Source organism: Rhinopithecus roxellana, chromosome 7, assembly GCF_007565055.1.
Source record: "Rhinopithecus roxellana isolate Shanxi Qingling chromosome 7, ASM756505v1, whole genome shotgun sequence".
Taxonomy (NCBI): domain Eukaryota; kingdom Metazoa; phylum Chordata; class Mammalia; order Primates; family Cercopithecidae; genus Rhinopithecus; species Rhinopithecus roxellana.
The window spans coordinates 138492190-138519418 of record NC_044555.1 but is presented as its reverse complement, the minus strand read 5'-3'; the positions used below and the strand labels follow the sequence as shown (position 1 = coordinate 138519418).

The 27229-nt window shown below is 37.7% G+C and overlaps 1 protein-coding gene across 1 annotated transcript in view; it reads left to right on the top strand.

The window, feature by feature from the left end:
* The window catches only part of GABRA3 (gamma-aminobutyric acid type A receptor alpha3 subunit), a 338987-nt gene that overhangs the window by 142648 nt on the left and 169110 nt on the right, over positions 1 to 27229 (top strand). Inside the window, exon 3 of the mRNA XM_030934036.1 lies at positions 3106 to 3227. Within this exon, the coding sequence (XP_030789896.1) occupies positions 3106 to 3227 (122 nt within the window). The remainder of the gene's footprint in view (positions 1 to 3105; positions 3228 to 27229) is intronic.

The following is a 27229-nucleotide window of genomic DNA, read 5'->3' as shown; positions in this document are numbered from 1 at the left end:
ATGTGATCCCATTTGTCCATTTTTGTTATGGTTGCCTGTGCTTGTAGGGTATTGCTCAAGAAATTTTTGCCCAGACCGATGTCCTGGAGATGTTCCCCAAAGTTTTCTTGTAGTAGTCTTATAGTGTGAGGTCTTAGATTTCAGTCTTTTAATCCATTTTGATGTGATTTTTATATATGGCAAAAGATAGGGGTCTAGTTTCATTCTTCTGCATATGGATGTCCAGTTTTCCCAGCACCATTTATTGAAGAGACTGTCTTTTTTTCCAGTGTATGTTCTTGGTATTCAGCAATTTTGGATTAATATTAATATTTTAGCTGTCTCATCACCTCTCAGGGTGATTAAAAATTATGTCCAAGGCTTTAGTATTCTCATCTGCAGATTCATCTAGAAAAGGTAATCTCTGAAGCCTTATATATTTTCCCTATGATTCTATGAGGATTCCCCTTTCTGCCCCATCTAGTAATTCAAGATTTTTTTTTCATTCAGTTTATGAATCTACTTCCAAGAAACTGAATTAGGCTACCCAGGATCAAGATCTTCCACCGTGAGAGTTAAGGGATAATGAGAAAGGGGTTTGTATGAAATTAGTTGAGCTGCCACAGCCCTTCCCCCTACAGCCCATGTCAGATGGATCTAGACCATTGGTGGCCTGAGCCAAGGGTGGACTGTCACCTGACAATGTACCTGTATTTATCTCCTCAGCATACTGATGTCAGTTTGTTAGTTCTGCACTACAGTTCCCTTCTTTCTTCCCCCTTCCCAATGGGACATCTGTATCACTTCTTGTGATCTGTCCACTAAACCAGCCAGTCTTGTCTGCTGTTGACTAGGTTCCAGTTCCTCTCTGGCCAAAGCTTTCCTTATGGCTTTTGTCTGATGAGGGTGCCAATTGCTTGTTGTTAATATTTATACTTAAATAATGCATTCGAGTGCATAAACCACTAGTCTGATAAACAGAAAACACACTTTGAATGCTTCTAGATGTGAAGCAGTAAGCCTGATAATTTTAATATATTGTATTTTTAACTTTAATACAACATATGTGTGAAGTTATTTTAATTTTAAAGATCCTAAAGCTATTACTAGAGGTGTTATATGGCTTGCCTGATGTCATACAACGAATAAACTCAAATGCATGTTTCCAGACTCTTTAAGCCTGCTTATTTTTTCCCATGTGTATCTATTATATAACTTGATTATTTCAGCAACTCCATAAGTTAAGTAGGGGAAGGATTACTTGCTTTGTTTTACTTTATTTTGCTTTCTGCTCCATCATAACACCTCGAACAGTAATAGACATATAGTTAATAAAAATGCATTGGATGATTAAGTGAATTAAATTAGGTTTATAAATTAAGTTCAAACTCACTTGGTTATCAGCTACAGTGTGGCAGTTTAGAGTGAGAACTATTCAAATCAGATGTTTATACACTTCTGTAAGTCTTTCTCAGGACCTTTTCAGAACAGGAGCCTTGTTCACTGTTAGGGATAAATATTATGGGGAAGACATATTGATGTTTATACTATTCTGTAGCTTTTTCTGAGGATCTTTACAGAATGGGAGCCTTGTTCACTGCTAGGGATAAATATTAGTGGGAAGATGTACTGACTGTCTCCTAAGACTTCTTCTTAACTAGAATCTTAACTTTTATAGCCCTGATTAACTGGATGCTAGAAATAGTTATTATATATGTATTAATGTCAACTTCCTGGGTTCAAGTTAAGAATGAGGAAAAACTGAGACTTAAAGACATACAAGTGCTGGCCAGGCATGGTGGCTCATGCCTGTAATGCCAGCACTTTGGGAGGCCGAGGCAGGCAGATCACGAGGTCAGGTCAGGAGATCGAGACCATCCTGGCTCACACAGTGAAACCCCGTCTCTACAAAAAATACAAAAAATTAGTCAGGCATGGTGGTGGGCGCCTGTAGTCCCAGCTACTTGGGAAGCTGAGGCAGGAGAATGGCATGAACCCGGGAGGCGCAGCTTGCAGTGAGCCGAGATCACGCCACTGCACTCCAGTCTGGGTGACAGAGCAAGACTCCGTCTCAAAAAAAAAAAACAAAAACAAAAACAAAAAAGACATACAAGTGCTGTAAGATGCTTAATGGTAGCCCCAATCACAAACACACCTGGTACTAGGACCCAGGATTTCTAGCGCCTAGTCCATTACTTGATTCCACACCATGCTTCTTGACCCTTGGCAAAAGCCGTATCTTTTACCATATTCCTATTTCCTCTGAACTACCCAGGGCCTTTATTTCTAGTCCTGTCAAACAGCACCGAGCTCCTCCTCAAAAAGTGAAAGTATCAGTCACAGTGCCTAAGCCTCATTAGGTGGTTAGTAAAGTGCATAGTCTTCAGAAAGACTTACAGAAGTAATCCAAATTGAAGAATCAGGAGGTACCTAAAGGACACTGGAAAGTTAGAGAAGTTGGATCATAGCCTTATGCCTGCCTCTCACTAGCAATATGACTTTGGGGAAATTTGGTTTCTTGTCTGTACTTGTTTTCCTATGTATAAAATGAGAGTGATTAAGGCATCTCGTAATAGTCTTAAAGTCTGGTAGCTTTAACATTTGATGAACTACTACTGCTTGGTTTCCCTATCTCCATAGGATGAGGGTAGAAGTAGACTATATACAATTCAAGGATCTGTCTGACCCTGTTTTTCTGTGAACTTAAATTTCTCTGGGCTAGAAGTGAGGTAAGTTCTCAGTAACATTTCCCTTCTTTATTTTGATGCCTGTTTAATCATTCAACACAATTTTATGAACCAACTGTATGCCGGGAAATGTTTTCAGTGACATTCTGTCCAGAATTTCTGCTTCTGTCTCTTTACTGCTGGGATGGGGCCAGGATATATGCCTGGCAAAGCTCATACCAATGCTAGAGTAAGAGTTCAAGTATTAACCACACTGTCTGCCTCCTACATAAGCAATCATTGTGACAAATATGTAGTGATTGTTATTTTGGTTAAGATATAGGTCTATGTAATTGGCCCAGTCTATTAATTGAAATCTTCTTGAATTAAAATATCTAGTCATGTATTTTTTTTTCCTATTAAGAACTATTATTTTTTTCTTTTCCTTACATTGCCTCAGGCTGTCTCCTAAGCACGCCCCGGATATTCCTGATGACAGCACTGACAACATCACTATCTTCACCAGAATCTTGGATCGTCTTTTGGACGGCTATGACAACCGGCTGCGACCTGGGCTTGGAGGTCAGTCCTTTTAAGATCTTTGAAGTCCTTTTAAGATCTTCTTCTCGGCCATTGTTATCTAAAAAGAGTTATAAGGTGCCTTCAGTAGTCTGTTGGCCAATGAGATTAATGTAAAGCTGAATTTCTTCCTTATGAGCACTGAAAATTAGTCATAATCCTTAATTTCAGTAGGTGATTTCTCTGGTCTGGTTTCAGAATATTCTAGATTTTTGCTAGGTGCATATTGAGTAATACACAGATGTTCCATGACTCACAATGGTTTGACGTATGATTTTTGTCTTTATGATGTGTTTTTGGGACATAGCCCAATGGATTTAGACTTACGACATTTCCAATTTATGATGGGTTTATTGGGATGTGGTCTTATAAGTTGAGGAGCATCTCTACCTCAAGGTTAGACAATGCCCATTTCTAGTAACAGAATACCAATACCTGCCTGGATGACTGGTGTGGTCCAGGAAAAGCTGAGAAACATGCCTTTGTTTTCAAAATCCTGAGCATATATCAGCCTGACACTCCAAAAAGGAATAATCCACTGGCTATGTGAGATCTTAGTTGGTTATCAGTTTAGTATAATCAGCAATATGATCACAATAAGGTAAATGTATTATAATATATCAGGGGCTATTATAAATTCACAAAATGTAACCTAATGCTATTTTATAATTTGTACTCCATATTCAAAATTTTCCAATTATCCCCAAAATGTACTTTATGGAAATTTTCATTGATTTAGGATTCAATCCAGGATTATGCATTGCATTTATTGTTGTGTCTCTTCAGCCTACACTCAGCATTTCTTTGTTTTTTATGACATTGATTAGATCTTCCATATTCATTTTCAAAGTAACATCATAGGAGTTAATTATGTCTTTGTCAGCACATTACTCAAGAAGGGACTTGATGTCTGTTTGCCGCATTACTGGTAGTGCTAATTTAGATGTTTACCAGGTTGCTGCACTCTAAAATTACTATATTTAAAGTTTATAATTAATATGTAATTTGTGGAGAGATGTTCTGACACTATTTTATGCCTTTTCCAGCTTATACCCAACAGTCTTAGCAACTACAGATTATCTTTGTGAGACTAATAACAATTATGGTGACAAAATGGTGATTTTCTAAATCTATTATTAGTCTACACTTGTTACATTACATTTTATTGTAAGAAAAAAATCTTTTTTTCTCTTTAATTAATTAGCTAATGTCAGTATGAATGGATTCTTGCTTTATTTGATGGATTACAGACATTAATATCATTCATTTCAATAGACTATATTTATTTTGACTAAGGTTTTTGCTAATAATTTCCCATATTCCCTAGTGGAAGCCTATTCCATTTGGCTTCTGTTTCCTTTTGATATGCTCTCATTTTTTGAGTACTTTCTTATTATATGGCATGACAGTATATTCCAGACTTATTTTATACTTTTGATAATCCAGCCTTGGAATTAGTCATTTTTCCAAGCATAAATGGTACCTTTTGTGGGAAATTACATTTATAATCAAATTTCTGGCTGCTAGGTGTCTCATTACTGCTAGGATCTCATTGCTTCCAGGATTTTTCAGTAGATAGAACTGGGAAAATAGCAAATGCACACACACTCACACATATACACACACAGATGTATTGTATATATGTATGTGTATGTGCATATATGGCAATGAGTTTACACTGATACTACTAATTGCAGTCCAGCAAGTACTTTTAATTGATACATTTACCCATTTGTTTAATCCTACAATATACAAAACTATTTTGAAATTACTATAACCATACTACTACAATAAACACATTAAGTAAAGTTAAAGATATATTTGCAGTTTTTTCATTGTGTTTTGATTTTGGACTAAGGCCATATAACACCTGCTTTTATATAAATAATGGTTTTGAGTAGAGCAGTATTGAAGGAAGAGAGACCAGTCACAAATTAATTGCAATTTTCTAGGATGAAAAGAATGACTATGTGAAGGCAGAGAATTTGGTGGCTGCTTAGATTATGGGGTTAGAAAAAGCAGAGGAGAAAGGGATAACTTCTAGGTTCCTGGCTTGTATGGTTGGGTGGTACTATTTTCTAAAATAGGGAAAACTGGAGGGAGAATGGTGCAATTTTGTTTTGTTTCTTTTGGATTTGGGGTTGGAACAATTAATATGGAAAGAAGAGAAAGAAAGTAAGGACCAGATTTACTCTCTCATCTTAAACAACCACAAAGAAATGAACAAATATATAGTGTTTTACAGAAATCAAACAAAGGCAGCACAGGATATTGATTCCTGAAAGAAAGAAAACAAACAAGGTGAGCTCTGTGATTGCTGATGCTTAACTGACTGGAGAAAATTTTTAGGCTACAGTGCAGGGAGGGGAACCCAAATAGTGTCTGGTGGACTGTTTCAGTTGAGAAGAAGTTGAGAAATTGGGGATGCCAAGGTTATTAATTCATAAGGCAGAGGAGAAGATAGAGCTGCATGGAGAATAAAAAGTTGTGGAGAGAGAGAGAAAGAGAGACAGAGAGGGAGAGAGAGAGAGAGAGGCAGAAATCTGTAGAGGGTGCTTCATAAGTTTTCAGGTACATACTGCTTACCTCACAACTCAAGGATGAGGAAAAGACCACTGAAAACAGTGGGTAAAACTAAAACATCAGGGTTTGGAATAACTTGTGTTTTCACCAACCAGAGATTCCATCACTCTAATTGATGGAAACACTTCTAACACATGGTACATGGGGTAGGGTACTCAGAAGAATATGGCCTCAGTGGCATGGCAAAATTATCCCAAGACTAAAGGCTGCTGTAGTCCCACCTGACAAAGGTTAAAATCAAGCTTCAAAGAATTTAACTATTTCTAAGTAACTGAACATTATCTCAGAACAAAAATCAAAAAATATTTATAGCAATACAAAAATCTGATATCTAACAAAGTGGAATTCACAATGATTCCAGTCAAAAGTTTCCAGTCAAAAAATTTGAGAAAAATTTCCAGTCAAAAATCACCACGCATGCAAAGAAACAAGAGTACAACCCAAAAAGGACAGCAACGCTAATGAACCTGAAGATATAGCAATAATAATTAGCAAAAACAAGACATAGAGAGAAATAAAAGACTGAAAAATGAAACGGAAATCAGTGCACTGTGGTATAGCTTCATGTAGTCTAATGTAACTTTAATGGGATTATTTGAAGGGGGCAGAAAATATACTTGAAGAAAAACTGGTCAAAAAATTCTGACTTCTTGGGCAAATGACATTAACAGACATTTCTCAAAAGAATATACATAAATGGTTAAGAAACATATGAAAAACTGCTGAACATCACTAATCATCAGGGAAATGCAAATCAAAACCACAATGAGATACTATGTTCCTCCTGCAAGAATGGCCATTATTCAAAAGTCAATAGGGCCAGGCATGGTGGTTCATGCCTGTAATCCCCAAACTTTGGGAGGCTGAGGTGGGCAGATCACGAGGTCAGGAGTTCCAGAGCAGCCTGGCTAATATGATGAAGCCCCGTCTCTACTAAAACTACAAAAACTAGCCAGGCGTGGTGGGGTGTGCCTGTAGTCCCAGCTACTTGGGAGGTTGAGGCAGGAGAATCGCTTGAACCCGGGAGACAGAGACTGCAGTGACCCGAGATCACGCCACTGCACTCCAGCCTGGGCAACAGAGTGAGACTCCATCTCAAATAAAATAAAATAAAATAAAAATAAAAACAAAAATAAAAATAAAGTCAGGCTGGGCGTGGTGGCTCATGCCTGTAATCCCAGCACTTTGGGAGGCCGAGGCATGTAAATCACAAGGTCAAGAGATCAAGACCATCCTGGCCAACATGGTGAAACCCCATCTCTACTAAAAATACAAAAAACTTAGCTGGGGGTGGTGGTGTATGTCTGTGGTCCCAGCTAGTCAGGAGGCTGAGACAGGAGAATGGCTTGAATCCGGGAGGCAGAGATGGCAGTGAGCTGAGATCACGCCACTGCACTCCAGCCTGGCAGCAGAGCAAGACTCAAAAAAAAAAAAAAAAAAAAAAAAAAAGTCAATAGATGTTGTTATGGATATGGTGAAAGGGAAACATTCATGCACTGCTAGTGGGCATGTAAATTAGCACAACCTCTATGGAAAACAGTATGGAGATTCCTTAAAGAACTAAAAATAGAGCTACCATTTGATCCAGTAATCCCACTACTTGGTATCCATTAAAAGGAAAAGAAGTCATTATATAAAAAAGACACATGCACACGTATGTTTATTGCAGCCCAATTCACAATTGCAAAGATATGGAACTAACCTAAGTGCCCATCAACCAATGAGTGGAAAAAGAAAATGTGATACATATTACTTGGCCATACAAAGGAGTGGAATAATGTCCTTGCAGTAACTTGGGTGGATGGAGCTGGAGGCCATTATTCTAAGTGAAATAACCAAGAAATGGAAAACCAAGTACTATATTTTCTCACTTATAAGTGGTAGCTAAGCTATGATTACACAAAAGCAGACAGAGTGATATAATGGACTTTGGAGACTCAGAAGTGGGAGGTTGAGAGGGAGATATGGGATAAAACAGTACATATTGGGTACAATGTACACTACTCAGGTGATGGGTGCACTAAAATCTCAGAATTCACCACTATATAATTCATCCATGTAACCAAAAACACTTGTACCCCAAAGGATATTGAAATAAAAAAAAATAAACAGTTCTAACTTTGATTAAAATTGCAATCTCCCCAACCAAGAAAGTCAACAACTCCAAGGACAAGAAACATGAAGAAAATTACACCAAGAGAAAGGAGAAAATTGCTTAGAACCCATGATAAAAAGAAAATCTGAAAAGCAAATAGAGTAAAAGAAGACATTATGTACAGATGAAAAACTTTGAAGGATACTAGACATTTTGTCAGAAGGTAGTAGAGCAACACCTTTAAAGCACTGAGAGAAAAACAAAAGCCAGCCTAGGATTCTATAACCAGAGAAAATAAATTCCTCCCAAAAAGGCAAAATAAACACTTTTTTCAAACACATAAACACTTAAAAAGATTCATCACCAGCAGATCTGTACGGGAAGAAATGTGTCAGCACAAGGAAAATGATTTCAGATAGAAATCTGGATCTATACAAAGAAGGGAAGGACAGTGGAAATGGAAACTATGGGTAAATGTAAAATAGTTCCTCATTTAAAAAATCTCATTAAATGGTAAGTAAATACTTAAAGCAAAAATAATAACCATGTATTGTGTAGCTTGTAATATATGTATAAGGAAAATGTATGTCAATGAAAGCACAAAGAAGTGGAAATATGCCTTTGAACAGTTTTATATTACACAGAAAGTGAGATAATATTACTAGGTAAACTGTGATAAGGATTGTGCACTATAGAACTTGAAAATGATAGCTAATAAAGCAACGAAGGATATAAAAATGTAATAAGAAAAATATTCAATCCATAGGAAGGCAGAAAAAGAGGAAAAGGTAACAAAGAATAGAAGAAACAAACAGAAAACAAATAGCAAGAATGTAGATTTCAACTTAACTTCACAGATAATCTCATGAAATATAAATCATCTAAACACCCATATTTAAAGGCAGAGGTGGTCAGATTGGATTTAAAAAGAGCAGATTTCTCCTTGAGAGAAATGCGCTTTAAATATAAAACCACAAGTGGGTTAAAGATAAAATGATAGGAAAAGATGCATCATACTAACACGAATTAAAAGAACTTTGGAGTAGTTATTTTAATATCAGAAAAAGTAGACATGTGAGCAAAGAATATTACTAGGAGTACAGACTGAGAAGTGAAAAGAGAAAGAGATGGTCTATAATATAGTTAGAGATTTTGACAATGCCCTCATTAGATAATGGAACAAGTAGACAGAAAACAAGTAAAGGAAGCAGAAACTTGACCCACGCTAACAACCAACTTTACCTAACTGGCATTTATAGAACACTCCAATCAGCAACAGCAAAATACACATTCTCTTCAAGTGTACTGGAACATTTATGAAAATAGACCATATTGTGCATCATAACTTCACGTCTGTAATCCCAGCACTTCGGGAGGCCAAGGTGGACAGATCATCTGAGGTCAGGAGTTCTAGACCAGCCTGGCCAACATGGTGAAACCCCGTCTCTACTAAAAATACAAAAATTATCCGGTCGTGGTGGTGTGTCCCAGCTACTTGGGAGGCCGAGGCAGGAGAATTACTTGAACCTGGGAGGTGGAAGTTGCAGTGAGCTGAGATCACACCACTGGACTCCAGCCCGGATGACAGAGCAAGACTCTGTCTCAAAAGAAAAAAAAAAAAAAAAAAAAAATTACAACATAATGGGTGCTTTTTCCCGACTTTATGTTTTTGTTTGTTCCATTGAAGATTGGATGGCTGCATTTGGGTTTATTTATTAATATTGTTAAAATGACAATACTACCCAAAGCAATTTACAGACTCAATGTAATCTCTACCAATATACCAATGACATTCTTCATAGAAATAGGAAAAAAAAAAAAAAATCCTTAAATGTACATAGGATGACAAGAGACCCCAAATAGCCAAAGCAATTTGAAAATAAATAACAAAACTGGAGACATCACATTCCCTGATTTCAAAATCAACTGCAAAGCTGTAGTAATCAAAAAAGCATCATACTGGCATAAAAACTGACACATAAACCAGTGGAACAGAATAGAAAACCCATATATAAATCCACATATTTACAGCCAATTTATCTTGAATGAAAGATCCAAGAACATACAGTGATAAAAGGACAGTTGCTTCAACAAATAATGCTGGGAAAACTGGATAATTATATGCAGAAGAATGAAACTCAACCCTTATCTCTCATCATACCCAATACTCAAGTCAAAATAAATTAAATACTAAAATCTAAGACCTGAACTATAAAACTATTGGAAGAAAATATTGGGGAAATGCTCCAGGAAGTTGGTCTGGGCAAATACTATTTTCGTAAGACCTCAAAAGCACAGATGACAAAAGCAAAAATAAACAAATGGGATTCTATCTAGCTAAAAAACTTTTGTGCTGCAAAGGAAACAATCAACAAACTGAAGAGATACCCATAAAATGGGAGAAAATATTTGCAAGCTACCTATCTGACAAGAGATTAAAAACTAGAATATATAAGGATCTCAGAAACCTCAATAGCAAAAAATAAATAATCCAATTTAAAAATGGACAAAAGATCTGAATAGACATTTCTCAGAAGAAGACATACAAATGGTCAAGAGGCTTTTGAAAAAATGCTCAAAATCATTAACAATCAGGGAAATGCACATCAAAACTACAATTATATATCATCTCAATTCAGTTAAAATGGCTGTTACCCAAAGGTTGGACAATAACAGATGCTAGTGACAATACAGTAAAAGGAGAGCCCTTGGACGCTGTTGAGTGGAAGGTAAATCAGTATGGGCACTATGCAGAACAGTGTGGAGATGATTCAGAAAGCTAAAAACAGAACTACCATATGATCCAGCAATTGCACTTTGGGTATATATCTAAAATAAAATAAATCAATATATCCAACAGGTATCTGTACTCCCGTGTTTGTTACAGCACTATTTACAATAGCCAAAATATGGAATCAACGTAAGTGCCCATTACAGATGAATGGATAAAGAAAATGTGGTATATGTATATCATGGAATATTACTCAGCCATGGAAAATTACAAAATCTCTTTTTTTTTTCTGTTTTTATTTGTTGTTGTTTGTTTTTTTAATTTTTTTTTAAGGCAGAGTCTTGCTCTGTTGCCCAAGCTGGAGTGCAGTAGCATGATCATGGCTCCCTGCAGCCTTGATCTCCTGGGCTCAAGGAATCTTCCTGCCTCAGCCTCCTGAATAGCTGGGACTACGGGATAATTTATTTTTTATATATTTTTTTTTTGTAGAGACAGGGTCTCACTATGTTGCCCAGCCTGGTCTTGAACTCCTGGACTTAAACAATCCTCCCACCTTACCCTCCCAAAGTGCTGGGATTACAGTCGTGAGTCACCATGCCAACCGAAATAATGAATTCCTGTCATTTGCAGCGACATGGATGGAACTGGAGGTCTTTGTTAAGTTAAACAAGCCAAGCACAGAAAGACAAATATCACATGTTCTCACTCACGTGTGGGCCTTAAAATAGTGGATCCCATGGAGTTAGAGAGTAGATTGGTGGTTACTAGAGGCTGGGAAGGGTAGGAGGAAGGGAGAGATGAAGAGAAGTTGATTAGGTATAAATATACAGTTAGATAGTAAAAATAAGACCTAGTGTTAGTACAATCAATGGGGTGACTTTAGTTTACAATAATGTATTTTTATTTCAAAATAGCTAGGAGTGAAAAATTTGAACAGTTCTAGCACAAAGAAAAGATGCATATCTAAGGTGATGGATATCCTAAGTACACTGATTTAATCTTTACAAACTATATGAATATATTAAATTATCACATGTATCCCAAAGCCATGTACATCTGTTATGCACCAGTAAATTTGTTTTTTTAAAAATATTTTGTCTTGATTCTGAGCGTTATCTTTGGGGGAGTCCACATGACCAAAAACTCTGCAACCATAACCTCAAGTTTCTCTCTCCTTGTATCTTTTTAATGAATGGATGAATCAAATCTGAATCCATCTAGAAGGGGAATTGGAAGACATCTATGACTCTGACTTGTCTCTTGTAGCCAACAGATTTCCTCTTGAAGCTGTTTAAAATAGAATTGGGGGACCACTTGAGATCCCTTTGAGACATACTATTCTGTGACTCCTAAAATCATTTTCTGCATAATATTTAAAACTTTTCCTGAAACCAGCTTCTGGAAATTATAATGCAGAGTCTTCTGGAGACTCCGAATTACAAAACTGGAGTCTTTCTAGGAGGCCAACAACGTGCTTTTCTCTTTATTAATTAACTGTTCTTGAAAGGTTCAGTTCTACTCATCTTGTTTTCTGGTCTCACTGAATTTTGTATGAACTAAGAAATTTCACTAAACTTACATAAAGGCAGCAAGTATTTCTAGATGTGTATGTTGTCTTAGGAAAACGTTGCTCATTGACAAGTTATACATTTAAACTTATGGGATGGGTGGGATGATTGTCAAGCAAGGGATGGAAACTCGTGGTTGGTAATGAAGATATTTGTCTGGCTGCCAAAAGGATTTTATTTTGGTTACATTAGAACAAGAAACAGGTTTAAATTGTACACAATCCAAGCTACATATTCATTAGGAGTGATATGGAGAAGTGGAGGCATTGTGAACTGAAGCAGGAACAGTTTCTTAGCATTAACTTGGTCATTGGCTATGTTAAAATCACTCTCCTTAGAGCCATTATTATAACTAAGTTTTAACTATAAAGCTAAAAATTAAAGGGGGGAGACATTGAATATAAAAAATAAAGGCCTGTGGTGGGGTGGGATACAAAAAGCCTTTAACATAGGTCTCAGTAACAGCCCTTTCGGAGGCCAACAGTTGTTCCTTTCCTTGGACCTCAGTGCTAAATACATTAAGAAAATATACTTCAAAAAACTTTGAAATTGGCAGGATGCTGTGGCTCACCCCTGTAATCCCAACACTTTGGGAGGTTAAGGCAGGAGGATCGCTTGAGGCTAGGAGTTTAAGACCAACCTGGGCAACATAGTGAGACCCTGTCTCTACAAAGCAATAAAAAAAATTTGCTGGGCATGGTAGCATACAACCGTAGTCCCAGCTACTCAAGAGGCTGAGGTAGCAGGATCACTTGAGCTCAAGAATTAGAGGCAGTGAGCCATGACTGTGCCACTGTACTTCAGCCTGGGTAAACAGAAAGAGACTCCGTCTCCGAAAAAAAAAAAAATTTGAAGTTTCAGATGGTGGGTATAGTAAAAGCCCAGATATCACCACTATGCAATATATCCATGTAACACAACTGCACTTGTACACTTAACTCTATAAAAATAACATTTAACAAATTATTTGAAGCTTTTAATAGTTCTAGAGGTTAAAGGTTTGTTTGGTATTTGTTCTGACTGCAGAAGGGCTCCTTCTAGCTTTCTTTTTCCCAGTTTCTCTCCAGCAAACTAGCTGGTCTACAGTTTAGCCTATATGTCCAATGTATCCTTCCGTTTTCTCCTAATTGCCTTTCACTACAGTCTCCATTGTTTTTGAGAGCACCCCTAGGCTTGAACTTCTCCATACTTTGTTGCAAATGAAGTCAGTTACTTTGGGGAATGATCTGATGCTGTCTCTTCTATGGTCTGCTTCTCTCTTGGGCAAAATCTCTTAAGCTATGGTTCTAGTTCTTGAGGTGAGAACAAGGCATACTTTTCTCTGATGAACGACCCTATGTTAGTTGCTGAGTGCTTGGTAGAGGGGTGATGGCATTGGCCCCAGGTCTCCTCAGCTTGCATTTTTCAGCATGGATCACTGCTCCATTAGCCAGATCAAGAGACCTTGAGGCCACAGTACTCTCAGCAGTGCTATGCCCAAGTTAGAGTCTCCATGCCATAAGTGAGGGCTGGGACCAGGAAAGGAAGAAACTCTCAGCCAAAGTTGCTTAGAATTTAGCTCAGCAACAGGTAGCTTATTCCTGGATGAGAAATGCTGATGTGGTGCCTTTCCCAGGAAGATAGCTCTTCAACTGGGAGATGGGGGAAGAGAGAGCCCTGTGCTCCTGGTTGCACACATCTAGAATAGAGTTTCTGTTTCACTGAGCTGGGGGATGGGTGGGAATGGTTCTCGATTTAAATATTCTAGCCTCTTGCTTTCTTACTCAGTTTTAGATTTTCTTCAATACATTTTTTCTTGAATAAATTTTTTTAACTTTATGTATGCCCATAGGAGCATTTTCAGAAACTTTATTTTGTTGTTTCAAAAATAAATTTTAGACCAGGCATAGTGGCTCACACCTGTAATCCCAGCACTTAGGGAGGCAAAGGTATGAAGATAGCTTGAGCCCAGGAGTTTGGGACCAGGCTGGGCAACATAGCCAGACCCCATTCTCCGCAGAAAGGAAAAATAATAATAATAAATTTCCGTTTCACTGAAGAGCAGGTCTGCAGAGTTCCTCATGTCTTCATATGAGAAGTGAAACCTCTAGTAGCTTTTTTGTAGATTCATCAGATAATATGCTTAAATGATTATGTCCTATAGGAAGAAAGACCATTTTAATTCTTCCTGTGCAATATGGATGCTCTTTTATCTTTCTTTATTGCACTGAGTAGACTTCACATATAATGTTGAATAGACATGGTGAAAGCAGACACCATTGTCTTGTTCATGATCTTAGGGAGAAAGCGTTCAGTCTTTCAACGTTAGATATGATGATAGGTGTAGGTTTTTCCTAGATGAAATTTATCAATTTTGAGAAGTTTTCTTCTACTCCTAGTTTGCTAAAATTTTTTAACAGGAATGTCAGAATTTTTCCGTTGTTCTTTCTGTGTCTGTTAGGCTAGTTATATAATTGTTCTTTTTAGTGTGTTGATATAGTAAATAACAATGATTGATTTACATATGTTTAGGCCAACCTTCATTCTCATGATAAATGTCACTTCCATCTTAATTACTATATATTTATGATAGGTTTAATATCTGGTAATATAAGTCATCCAACCTTGTTATTTTCAAGATTATCTTGAGTATTCATGGCCCTTCGAATTTCTAGATAAATTTTATAATCAACTTATCATTTTCTGAGAAAAAAATCTACTTAGTTTGGCTTCATATTGAATATATAAGTAAACTTATGGCGTTTTAAAAACTTTTTATAATACTGAATGTTCTAATTCATAAATTAGTATATTCCTCTTTATTTTATTCTGTAATTTCTCTCAGTAATGTTTTGGCCTTTTCACTTTCGAGGTCTTACATATTTTTGCTTGATCTATGCCTTGAGATATGATTTTTCATGCCATTTAAAAAATTTGTTCTTCAATATAGGAGGATTAGGGCAAAAGAAAGATAAAATAAAATTTGTTGTAGCTATGTAGAGATATGATTGGTTTTGCACATTGCCCTTGTATCTAGAAGCCTTCTTGTACTGACTTATTAATTCCGACATTTGTCTACAATGTCTTTTAGATTTTCTGCATACAAATTCATATCATCTTCAATCACAGTAGAACAGAAGAAGTAATAGCAGCTATCCTTCTTTTGTTTCTTATTTCAGTGGAAAGCTTTTGATATTTCACCATTAATAATGGAATTTGTTGTAGGTTTACTTTGTAAATTTTTTTATATGATTAAGAAAGTTCTTTTCTCTTCCTAGTGTGCTGGCAAATGTAAGAATAAACTGCATTTTATCAAATGCTTATTTCTATACCTATCAAGATTACCATGTGATTTTTTTCCATTTTTCTGTTCTTTTAATGAATTAAATTTATATCATGAATTAAATTATGAATGATAAACCACCCTTGCATTCCATAAATAAACTGTTTGATCATGATGCATTATTTTATATATCATTGTATTTCACTTACTAGTATTTTCTTTGAAATTTTGCATCACTTTTAATGATAGACATTGATCTATCATTTTCCTTTTTTTGCAATGTCTTCGTTTCAGTTTTGATAATAAATGTAAATATTTATATAAATATAAATATAAAATCCCATTTATTTTCAGTCTTTCTGTTTTTCTAATGTAGAAAAAGCTATACATTTCATCTAAACAGTGATTTAGCTGCATTCAAAATCCAGCTGAATTATATCATTTTAAAAATATCATTTTATCTGATTTGTAATGTGTATATTTCTCCTTTTGCATCTCTCAATTTTTACACATACACATTTATAATATTAACTGCATAAGATCGATTGTGATATTTTTGTCTGATTATAGCTCTGTCTGATATTTTGTCTGATTTTGAAGATCACTCTTTATTTTGATATTGCTTTTTGCTCTAAAGTCTATGTTGACTACAATCAGTCAAGCTACACTTCTTTTTGGAAAGTGGTGGGGGTGAAGTTAGTGTTTGCGTTGTTCATCTTCATCCATCCTTTGTTTTCACACTTTATGTGTCCTTATATTTGAATGTTTCTCTTCATAGCAGCTGACAGTTGGATTTTGTTGTTTTATTCAGTTTGAAATTCTTAGCCTTTTACTTGGAGTACTTAGCTTAATTACATTTAAAGTAATTTATCAAAAAATTGTTCATATCACCTTAATATTTATTTTCTTTCCTTTTTTAATTTTTTTTTATTATACTTTAAGTTCTAGGGTACATGTGCATAACGTGCAGGTTTGTTACATATGTATACTTCTGCCATGTTGGTGTGCCGCAACCATCAACTTGTCGGCACCCAAATTCGTCATTTATATCAGGTATAACTCCCAATGCAATCCCTTCCCCCTCCCCCGTCCTCATGATAGGCCCCGATGTGTGATGTTCCCCTTCCCGAGTCCAAGTGATCTCATTGTTCAGTTCCCACCTATGAGTGAGAACATGCGGTGTTTGGTTTTCTGTTCTTGTGATAGTTTGCTAAGAATGATGGTTTCCAGCTGCATCCATGTCCCTACAAAGGACGCAAACTCGTCCTTTTTAATGGCTGCATAATATTCCATGGTGTATATGTGCCACATTTTCATAATCCAGTCTGTCACAGACGGACATTTGGGTTGATTCCAAGTCTTTGCTATTGTGAATAGTGCCGCAATAAACATACGTGTGAATGTGTCTTTGTAGTAGAATAATTTATAATCCTTTGGGTATATACCCAGTAGTGGGATGGCTGGGTCATATGGTACATCTAGATCTAGATCCTTGAGGAATCACCATACTGTTTTCCATAATGGTTGAACTAGTTTACAATCCCACCAACAGTGTAAAAGTGTTCCTATTTCTCCACATCCTCTCCAGCACCTGTTGTTTCCTGACTTTTTAATGATCACCATTCTAACTGGTGTGAGATGGTATCTCATTGTGGTTTTGATTTGCACTTCTCTGATGGCCAGTGATGATGAGCATTTTTTCATGTGTCTGTTGGCTGTATGAATGTCTTCTTTTGAGAAATGTCTGTTCATATCCTTTGCCCACTTTTTGATGGGGTTGTTTGTTTTTTTCTTGTAAATTTGTTTGAGTTCTTTGTAGATTCTGGATATGAGCCCTTTGTCAGATGAGCAGATTGCAAAACTTTTCTCCCATTCTGTAGGTTGCCTGTTCACTCTGATGGTAGTTTCTTTTGCTGTGCAGAAGCTCTTTAGTTTAATCATATCCCATTTGTCAATTTTGGCTTTTGCTGCCATTGCTTTTGGTGTTTTAGACATGAAGTCCTTGCCCATGCCTATGTCCTAAATGGTACTACCTAGGTTTTCTTCTAGGGTTTTTATGATAATAGGTCTAACATTTAAGTCTCTAATCCATCTTGAATTAATTTTCGTATAAGGAGTAAGGAAAGGATCCAGTTTCAGCTTTCCACTTATGGCTAGCCAATTTTCCCAGCACCATTTATTAAATAGGGAGTCCTTTCCCCATTTCTTGTTTCTCTCAGGTTGGTCAAAGATCAGATGGCTGTAGATGTGTGGTATTATTTCTGAGGACTCTGTTCTGTTCCATTGGTCTATATCTCTGTTTTGGTACGAGTACCATGCTGTTTTGGTTACTGTAGCCTTGTAGTATAGTTTGAAGTCAGGTAGCGTGATGCCTCCAGCTTTGTTCTTTTGACTTAGGATTGTCTTGGCAATGCAGGCTCTTTTTTGGTTCCATATGAACTTTAAAGCAGTTTTTTTCCAATTCTGTGAAGAAACTCATTGGTAGCTTGATGGGGATGGCATTGAATCTATAAATTACCTTGGGCAGTATGGCCATTTTCACGATATTGATTCTTCCTATCCATGAGCATGGTATGTTCTTCCATTTGTTTGTGTCCTCTTTTATTTCACTGAGTAGTGGTTTGTAGTTCTCCTTGAAGAGGTCCTTTACATCCCTTGTAAGTTGGATTCCTAGGTATTTTAGTCTCTTTGAAGCAATTGTGAATGGAAGTTCATTCATGATTTGGCTCTCTGTTTGTCTGTTACTGGTGTATAAGAATGCTTGTGATTTTTGCACATTAATTTTGTATCCTGAGACTTTGCTGAAGTTGCTTATCAGCTTAAGGAGATTTTGGGCTGAGTCGATGGGGTTTTCTAAATATACAATCATGTCATCTGCAAACAGGGACAATTTGACTTCTTCTTTTCCTAACTGAATACCCTTGATTTCTTTCTCTTGCCTGATTGCCCTAACCAGAACTTCCAACACTATGTTGATAGGAGTGGTAAGAGAGGGCATCCCTGTCTTGTGCCAGTTTTCAAAGGGAATTTTTCCAGTTTTTGCCCATTCAGTATGATATTAGCTGTGGGTTTGTCATAAATAGCTCTTATTCTTTTGAGGTACATTCCATCAATACCGAATTTATTGAGCGTTTTTAGCATGAAGGGCTGTTGAATTTTGTCAAAAGCCTTTTCTGCATCTATTGAGATAATCATGTGGTTCTTGTCTTTGGTTCTGTTTATATGCTGGATTACATTTATTGATTTGCGAATGTTGAACCAGCCTTGCATCCCAGGGATGAAGCCCACTTGATCATGGTGGATAAGCTTTTTGATGTGCTGCTGAATGCGGTTTGCCAGTATTTTATTGAGGATTTTTGCATCGATGTTCATCAGGGATATTGGTCTAAAATTCTCTTTTTTTGTTGTGTCTCTGCCAGGCTTTGGTATCAGGATGATGTTGGCCTCATAAAATGAGTTAGGGAGGATTCCCTCTTTTTCTATTGATTGGAATAGTTTCAGAAGAAATGGTACCAGCTCCTCTTTGTACCTCTGGCAGAATTCAGCTGTGAATCCATCTGGTCCTGGACTTTTTTTTGGTTGGTAGGCTATTAATTATTGCCTCAATTTCAGAGCCTGCTATTGGTCTATTCAGGTATTCAACTTCTTCCTGGTTTAGTCTTAGAAGAGTGTAAGTGTCCAGGAAATTATTCATTTCTTCTAGATTTTCTAGTTTATTTGCGTAGAGGTGTTTATAGTGTTCTCTGATGGTAGTTTGTATTTCCGTGGGGTCCGTGGTGATATCCCTTTTATCATTTTTTATTGCAGCTATTTGATTCTTCTCTCTTTTCTTCTTTATTAGTCTTGCTAGCGGTCTGTCGATTTTGTTGATTTTTTCAAAAAACCAACTCCTGGATTCATTGATTTTTTGGAGGGTTTTATGTGTCTCTATCTCCTTCAGTTCTGCTCTGATCTTAGTTATTTCTTGCCTTCTGCTAGCTTTTGAATGTGTTTGCTCTGGCTTCTCCAGTTCTTTTAATTGTGATATTAGAGTGTCAATTTTAGATCTTTCCATCTTTCTCTTGTGGGCATTTAGTGCTATAAATTTCCCTGTACACACTGCTTTAAATGTGTCCCAGAGATTCTGATATGTTGTATCTTTGCTCTCATTGGTTTCAAAGAACATCTTTATTTCTGCCTTCATTTCGTTCTGTACCCAGTAGTCATTCAGGAGCAGGTTGTTCAGTTTCCACGTAGTTGAGCAGTTTTGATCGAGTTTCTTAGTCCTGAGTTCTAGTTTGATTGCACTGTGGTCTGAGAGACAGTTTGTTATAATTTCTATTCTTTTTCATTTGCTAAGGAGTGCTTTACTTCCAATTATGTGTTCAATTTTGGAATAAGTGTGATGTGGTGCTGAGAAGAATGTATATTCTGTTGATTTGGGGTGGAGAGTTCTATAGATGTCTATTCTGTCCACTTGGTGCAGAGATGAGTTCAATTCCTGGATATCCTTGTTAACTTTCTGTCTCGTTGATCTGTCTAATGTTGACAGTGGAGTGTTGAAGTCTCCCATTATTATTGTATGGGAGTCTAAGTCCCTTTGTAAGTCTCTAAGGATTTGCTTTATGAATTTGGGTGCTCCTGTATTGGGTGCATATATATTTAGGATAGTTAGCTCTTCCTGTTGAATTGATCCCTTTACCATTATGAAATGGCCTTCTTTGTCTCTTTTGATCTTTCATGGTTTAAAGTCTATTTTATCAGAGACTAGGATTGCAACCCCTGTTTTTTTTTATTCTCCATTTGCTTGGTAGATCTTCCTCCATCCCTTTATTTTGAGCCTATGTATGTCTCTGCATGTGAGATGGGTCTCCTGAATACAGCAGACTGATGGGTCTTGACTCTTTATCCAGTTTGCCAGTCTGTGTCTTTTAATTCGAGCATTTAGTCCATTTACATTTAAGGTTAATATTGTTATGTGTGAACTTGATCCTGCCATTATGATATTAACTAGTTATGTTGCTCGTTAGTTGATGCAGTTTCTTCCTAGCCTCGATGATCTTTACATTTTGGCATGTTTTTGCAATGGCTGGTACCGGTTGTTCCTTTCCATGTTTAGGGCTTCCTTTAGGGTCTCTTGTAAGGCAGGCCTGGTGGTGACAAAATCTCTAAGCATTTGCTTATCTGTAAAGGATTTTATTTCTCCTTCACTTATGAAATTAGTTTGGCTGGATATGAAATTCTGGGTTGAAAATTCTTTTCTTTAAGAATGTTGAATCTTGGCCCCCACTCTCTTCTGGCTTGTAGAGTTTCTGCCGAGAGGTCTGCTGTTAGTCCGATGGGCTTCCCTTTGTGGGTAACCCGACCTTTCTCTCTGGCTGCCCTTAAGATTTTTTCCTTCATTTCAACTTTGGTGAATCTGGCAATTATGTGTCTTGGAGTTGCTCTTCTCGAGGAGTATCTTTGTGGCGTTCTCTGTATTTCCTGAATTTGAATGTTGGCCTGCCCTACTAGGTTGGGGAAGTTCTCCTGGATGATATCCTGAAGAGTGTTTTCCAACTTGGTTCCATTTTCCCCCTCACTTTCAGGCACCCCAATCAGACGTAGATTTGGTCTTTTTACATAATCCCATACTTCTTGCAGGCTTTGTTCATTTCTTTTTCTTCTTTTTTCTTTTGGTTTCTCATCTCGCTTCATTTCATTCATTTGATCCTCAATCGCTGATACTCTTTCTTCCAGTTGATCAAGTAGGTTACTGAAGCTTATGGATTTGTCACTGATTTCTTGTGTCATGGTTTTCATCTGTCATTTCATTTATGAACTTCTCTGCATTAATTATTCTAGCTATCAATTCTTCCACTCTTTTTTCAAGAATTTTAGTTTCTTTGCACTGGGTACGTAATTCCTCCTTTAGCTCTGAGAAGTTTGATGGACTGAAGCCTTCTTCTCTCATCTCGTCAAAGTCGTTCTCTGACTACCTTTGATCCGTTGCTGGCAATGAGCTGCGCTCCTTTGCAGGGGGAGATGCACTCTTATTTTTTTAATTTACAGCTTTTCTGCCCTGCTTTTTTCCCATCTTTGTGGTTTTATCTGCCTCTGGTCTTTGATGATGGTGACGTACTGATGGGGTTTTGGTATAGGTGTTCTTCCTGTTTGGTAGTTTTCCTTCTAATAGTCAGGACCCTCAGCCGTAGGTCTGTTGGTGATTACTTGAGGTCCACTCCAGACCCTGTTTGCCTGGGTATCAGCAGCAGAGGTTGCAGAAGATAGAATATTGCTGAACAGCGAGTGTACCTGTCTGATTCTTACTTTGGAAGCTTCCTCTCAGGGGTGTACTCCACCCTGTGAGGTGTGGGGTGTCAGACTGCCCCTAGTGGGGGATGTCTCCCAGTTAGCTACTCAGGGGTCAGGGACCCAATTGAGCAGGCAGTCTGTCCGTTCTCAGATCTCAACCTCCGTGTTGGGAGATCCACTGCTCTCTTCAAAGCTGTCAGACAGAGTCGTTCGGGTCTGCACAGGCCTCTGCTGCTTCGCCTGTTGTTTTTTAGCTGTGCCCTGTCCCCAGAGGTGGAGTCTACAGAGACAGGCAGGTTTCCTTGAGCTGCTGTGAGCTCCACCGAGTTCGAGCTTCCCAGCGGCTTTGTTTACCTATTTAAGCCTCAGCAATGGTGGGCGCCCCTCCCCCAGCCTCGCTGCTGCCTTGGGGTTAGATCGCAGACTGCAGTGCTAGCAATGAGGGAGGCTCCGTGGCCGTGGGACCCTCCCGGCCAGATGTGGGTATAATCTCCTGGTGTGCCCGTTTGCTTAAATCGCAGTATTGGGGTGGGAATTACCCAATTTTCCAGGTGTTGTGTGTCTCAGTTCGCCTGGCTAGAAAAAGGGATTCCCTTCCCTCTTGCGCTTCCCAGGTGAGGCAATGCCTCGCCCTGCTTCAGCTCTCGCTGGTCGGGCTACAGCAGCTGACCAGCACCCATTGTCCGGCACTCCCCAGTGAGATGACCCCACTACCTCAGTTGAAAATGCAGAAATCACCGGTCTTCTGTGTCGCTCGCGCCAGGAGTTGGAGACTGGAGCTGTTCCTATACGGCCATCTTGCTCCACCCTCAATATTTATTTTCTACTTGCCCACCTTCTCATGTTCCTTTTTGTCTTGTTTCTTGCCTTTTATTGGTTTAATTAAATTGTTATTTAATTTACGTGTGTGTGTGTGTGTGTGTGTGTGTGTGTGTGTGTGTGTACAGCTAGCCTCCCTATCTGTGGTTTCTGCATCTGTAGATTCAACCAGCCATGGATTAAAAGTATTTGAAAAAAATTGCATGCATACTAAACATGTATGGATTTTATTGTTGTTATTGCCTAAAGAACACAGTTTAACAACAATTTACATGCCAGTTACATTGTATTAGGTATAATAAATAATCTAGAGATGATTTAAAGTATACCGGAGCATGTGCATAGGTTATATGCAAATACCATACAATTTTATATAGGGAACTTGAGCACGTATGGATTTTGGTATCTACAGGAAGTTCTGGAACTAATCCCCCACAGATAGCAAGGGATAACTGCATAGTACATTTTGACTGTATGTTTTATGTTGTAAAAGAAAAAAAGAGCATTCAAGTGATGTTATCTTCCACCAGGATATTTCACCCTTTCTTCTTCTGGGCAAGTAAAGTAAGAGACCAATCAACTCAATTCAGAGACTGATCTAAGTTGAGGCTTCGATTCAGTTTTGATAAGACTGAATTCACTTCCCATTCTGCTATGTTCCTAGGTTGTAGCCCTCCAAGGCTTTTAACCTAAATCTTCTTTGGTCTCTTCTCCTTAGCACTGAAATAGAGATTGTTGTGCCATTCAAATGTTATCTGCTTATCTCCTTAGCCTTCTACTTTTGAACATCTCCAATTTTTTTCCAAGGCCTGAGAAACTATCCATGTGGTTGGGACCCCTCTAATCTGCAATTTTGTCATTGTATCCCCATTTGAACTCCAATTTTCTTCTGGCTTCTCTGTCTCCCTGCAGTGGCCTCTTTTCAGTTGTTAGATATGGACTCAGCCTCTTTCTTTGCCTAGAACTGATCAGTGGCCTAAGGTGAAAAGTGACAGTAGATCTTTTCTAAGGCTTTCAACTCTTGCCTTTTTTTGTTTTCAGTCCTCCTCTCCCTGATGAGTATTTGTTTCATAAGCACTGCAAGGCTACAGGATATTTTGTTCTCCTTTTCTGAATTTTTTGGCCTGCCTCTTCAGCCTCTTGTGCAACCTCAGAATTCAGCAAATGTCCTGTGAGAAAAGCTGCCATGTATATAAATTTTTCAATTCTTCAATTTTATTATACCAGTCTCATGTATCCACTAAAAGCTTTGGTGCTTTCTACCAGTACCACACCCAGATCTTTGGCCTCTAAGCAATGCCAAAGATCACAAAATTGCACCGGTGAAGAAAAACAATGGCCAATTCTCAGCTCACAGTTCTTATCCAAATGATTCTACTACATGTAGTAATCTACACAAGATTGGCTTGTGCAAAGGGAGTTGTGATGGGTGGATAATGTATGCCATTAGGAAGAAATTTTCAGTAAGTAGCATGATTAAAGTTGCTGAATTTGAATTCCAAAGCCTCTGAAGAGAATTTCTGACCATAAAATTTTAAAATGAGAAGCAAGATGATGCTTGTGGGTTAAAGCAAAAACACTCTAGGACCTGGGTCCTGCTCATTGCAAGGCAGCTTTTGTCTACTCAGGCCTCTGCGTTGGCATGGATCTTTGCCCCTTCAAACAGGGTTTGCACCAGAAAACAGGACTTTTACAGGCAGGCAGACCAAGAGGTCAGTCCGGTCTCTGCCAGGTGTTCTAGCTGTCTAATCATGGAGCACTTTCTTGCTTTTCCCAAGTCTGTTTTCTCATCTGTAAAAAAAGGGTTGAGATACCTTGCCAAGTTGTTCTGAGGAATAAGAAAATAAATTGTGTAAATAACCTATCAAATAGATGCTCAGTAAGTGGAAGTTTGTTTTCTTCCCTTTCTTCCACCTAAGTACTGGGAAAGAACGTGCTTGGGAAACTACTTGCTGTAACTAAAATAATGAACACAAGGTGGACAGAAGGGGCACAATCTCTCCCAATTAGCAATCTTAGCATAGCTTTTTTTGAGAAACAGTTTTCATTCTCTACCAGGAAAAGGAACACAGGGAATGAATTAGTGGTTGTAGGCATTCTGTCTTCTATGAATTATGAAGAGAGAAGCCATATTAATAAGATAACTGAAAAGTCACATTAGTAAGATATTTGACAAAACAATGTTTATAGTATTGGATAAGAAACAGCACACAGAATTGTTTTCAAAATGAAAAGCAGATGTGATCTTGTGTTTAAGAAAGACTCCTTTGACATTCAGGAGATAACTACAGCATTTTGATGGGCTGTTTTGATTTCTAGCTAAAAGGAAGTTAAATAGAAAATGAGTCATCAAGTTAATGGGCATAGTGGTGAATTAAAGAAGATGTGTGGTAGTGTAACACACCAACTCAAAACTTGGCTGATGGGGCACTTGACTCTTCAGAGAAAACTTCAATGACTAAATGTAGATTTATTTAACATTAATTAGGTGTATATTAAAATCTAAAGATAAGTTTATTATTGAGGGGATTCCAGGTTGATCCTGGAATATAGTACATCAGGGGTTTGGTAGCCATTGGAGTGGTGTGAAGAGTCATGGACTGAGAGAAGGAGACTTTAGTTATAGCTCTACCAGCATGACTTGTCAACTTTAGTCAAATCTCTTCCTGTCCTTTTACTTGTTGAGCTGTAAATGAGTTTAGATTTCACCCCCTTCATTCTTCAGCTTGATGATTCTAAACTGGTAAATCTATTGTTTCACTGCTGTACTTGGGCCCCTACTGTTCAATAGTTGGCTGGTATGAAATTAAGTGTGGTATTTGATATTTACTTTACCAAGAACTGCATTCTGTGTGTCCCTGGGCAAACACTTTCATGGAATTTCAACTCATTACTGAATTACTCTACATCGCAGAACACTTCCAGTTGAAGTGCCTGTTAAATCATAAGATGTCCATGAGCTGGTTAGTGAGGTACAGAATGTTAACTCATGAAGAAACCCAATCTTTTTTCTGAACCAGCCTCTCTTTGAGGATGATAATCCCTTTTGTAGCATTGCTGATACTTAGCTATCTAGCTTCTGCTTGATTACTTCTAATAAGTGAGTTAGTGCTCCCACTTTAAACCTTCCTAAGAAGTTCTGTAGATGGTCCCTTTTAATTCATGGTGCCAGTTTTAATTATGGAAGAGTTGGCTTTTTTTTTTTTTTTTCCTTCCAAAGTCTATTTTTATGTGATGAGCCTCTGGAAATTTGAGGGGAATTCTATCTTCAGTGTCTTCAAGTGTCCTTCATGTTTTCTGGTTTCGGGGTGTTTCACAGTCCTGATCACTGTCTTCTCAGTCAACATTCCTCAAACTGTGTTCCCGAATATTAACATCCTGTGAGAAATCAACAAGTGATCCAGTGTTTTGAAAAACGAAATTGTTTTGTCAAAAGTTTAGGTAGCTTAACAAAGTCAAATGGATTTTTAATGCAAGACTACAAAGATTCCTTTTTATGTTAATAGTAATTATGAGTACATAGGAAACAGTGTTTTTTGGGTACATGTGCACAACGTGCAGGTTTGTTACATATGTATACATGTGCCATGTTGGTGTGCTGCACCCATTAACTCGTGATGTACATTAGGCATATTTCCTAATGCTATCCCTCCCCACTCCCCCCACCCCACAACAGGTTGTGGTGTGTGATGTTCCCCTTCCTCTGTCCAAGTGTCCTAATTGTTCAATTCCCACCTATGAGTGAGAACATGTGGTGTTTGGTTTTCTGTTCTTGCGATAGTTTGCTCAGAATGAAGGTTTCCAGATGCATCCATGTCCCCAAAAGGACATGAACTCATCCTTTTTTATGGCTACATAGTATTCCATGGTGTATATGTGCCACATTTTCTTAATCCAGTCTGTCATTGATGGACATTTGGGTTGGTTCCAAGTCTTTGCTATTGTGAATAGTGCCACAATAAACATACGTGTGCATGTGTCTTTATAGCAGCATGATTTATAATCCTTTGGGTATACACCCAGTAATGGGATGGCTGGATCAAATGGTATTTCTAGTTCTAGATCCTTGAGGAATTGCCACACTGTCTTCCACAATGGTTGAACTAGTTTACAGTCCCACCAACAGTGTAAAAGTGTTCCTATTTCTCCACATCCTCTCCAGCACCTGTTGTTTCCTGACTTTTTAATGATCACCATTCTAACTGGTGTGAGATGGTATCTCATTGTGGTTTTGATTTACATTCCTCTGATGGCCAGTGATGCTGGGCATTTTTTTCATGTGTCTGTCGGCTGCATAAATGTCTTCTTTGAGAAGCGTGTGTTCATATATTTTGCCCACTTTTCGAGGGGGTTGTTTGATTTTTTCTTGTAAATTTGTTTAAGATCTTTGTAGATTATGGATATTAGCCTTTTGTCAGATGGGTAGACTGTAAAAATTTCTCCCATTCTGTAGGTTCCCTGTTCACTCTGATAGTAGTTTCTTTTGCTGTGCAGAAGCTCTTTAGTTTAATTAGATCCCATTTGTCAATTTTGGCTTTTGTTGTCATTGCTTTTGGTGTTTTAGTCATGAAGCCCTTGCCCATGCCTATGTCCTGAGTGGTATTGCCTAGGTTTTCTTCTAGAGTTTTTATGGTTTTAGGTCTAACATTTAAATCTTTAATCCATCTTGAATTA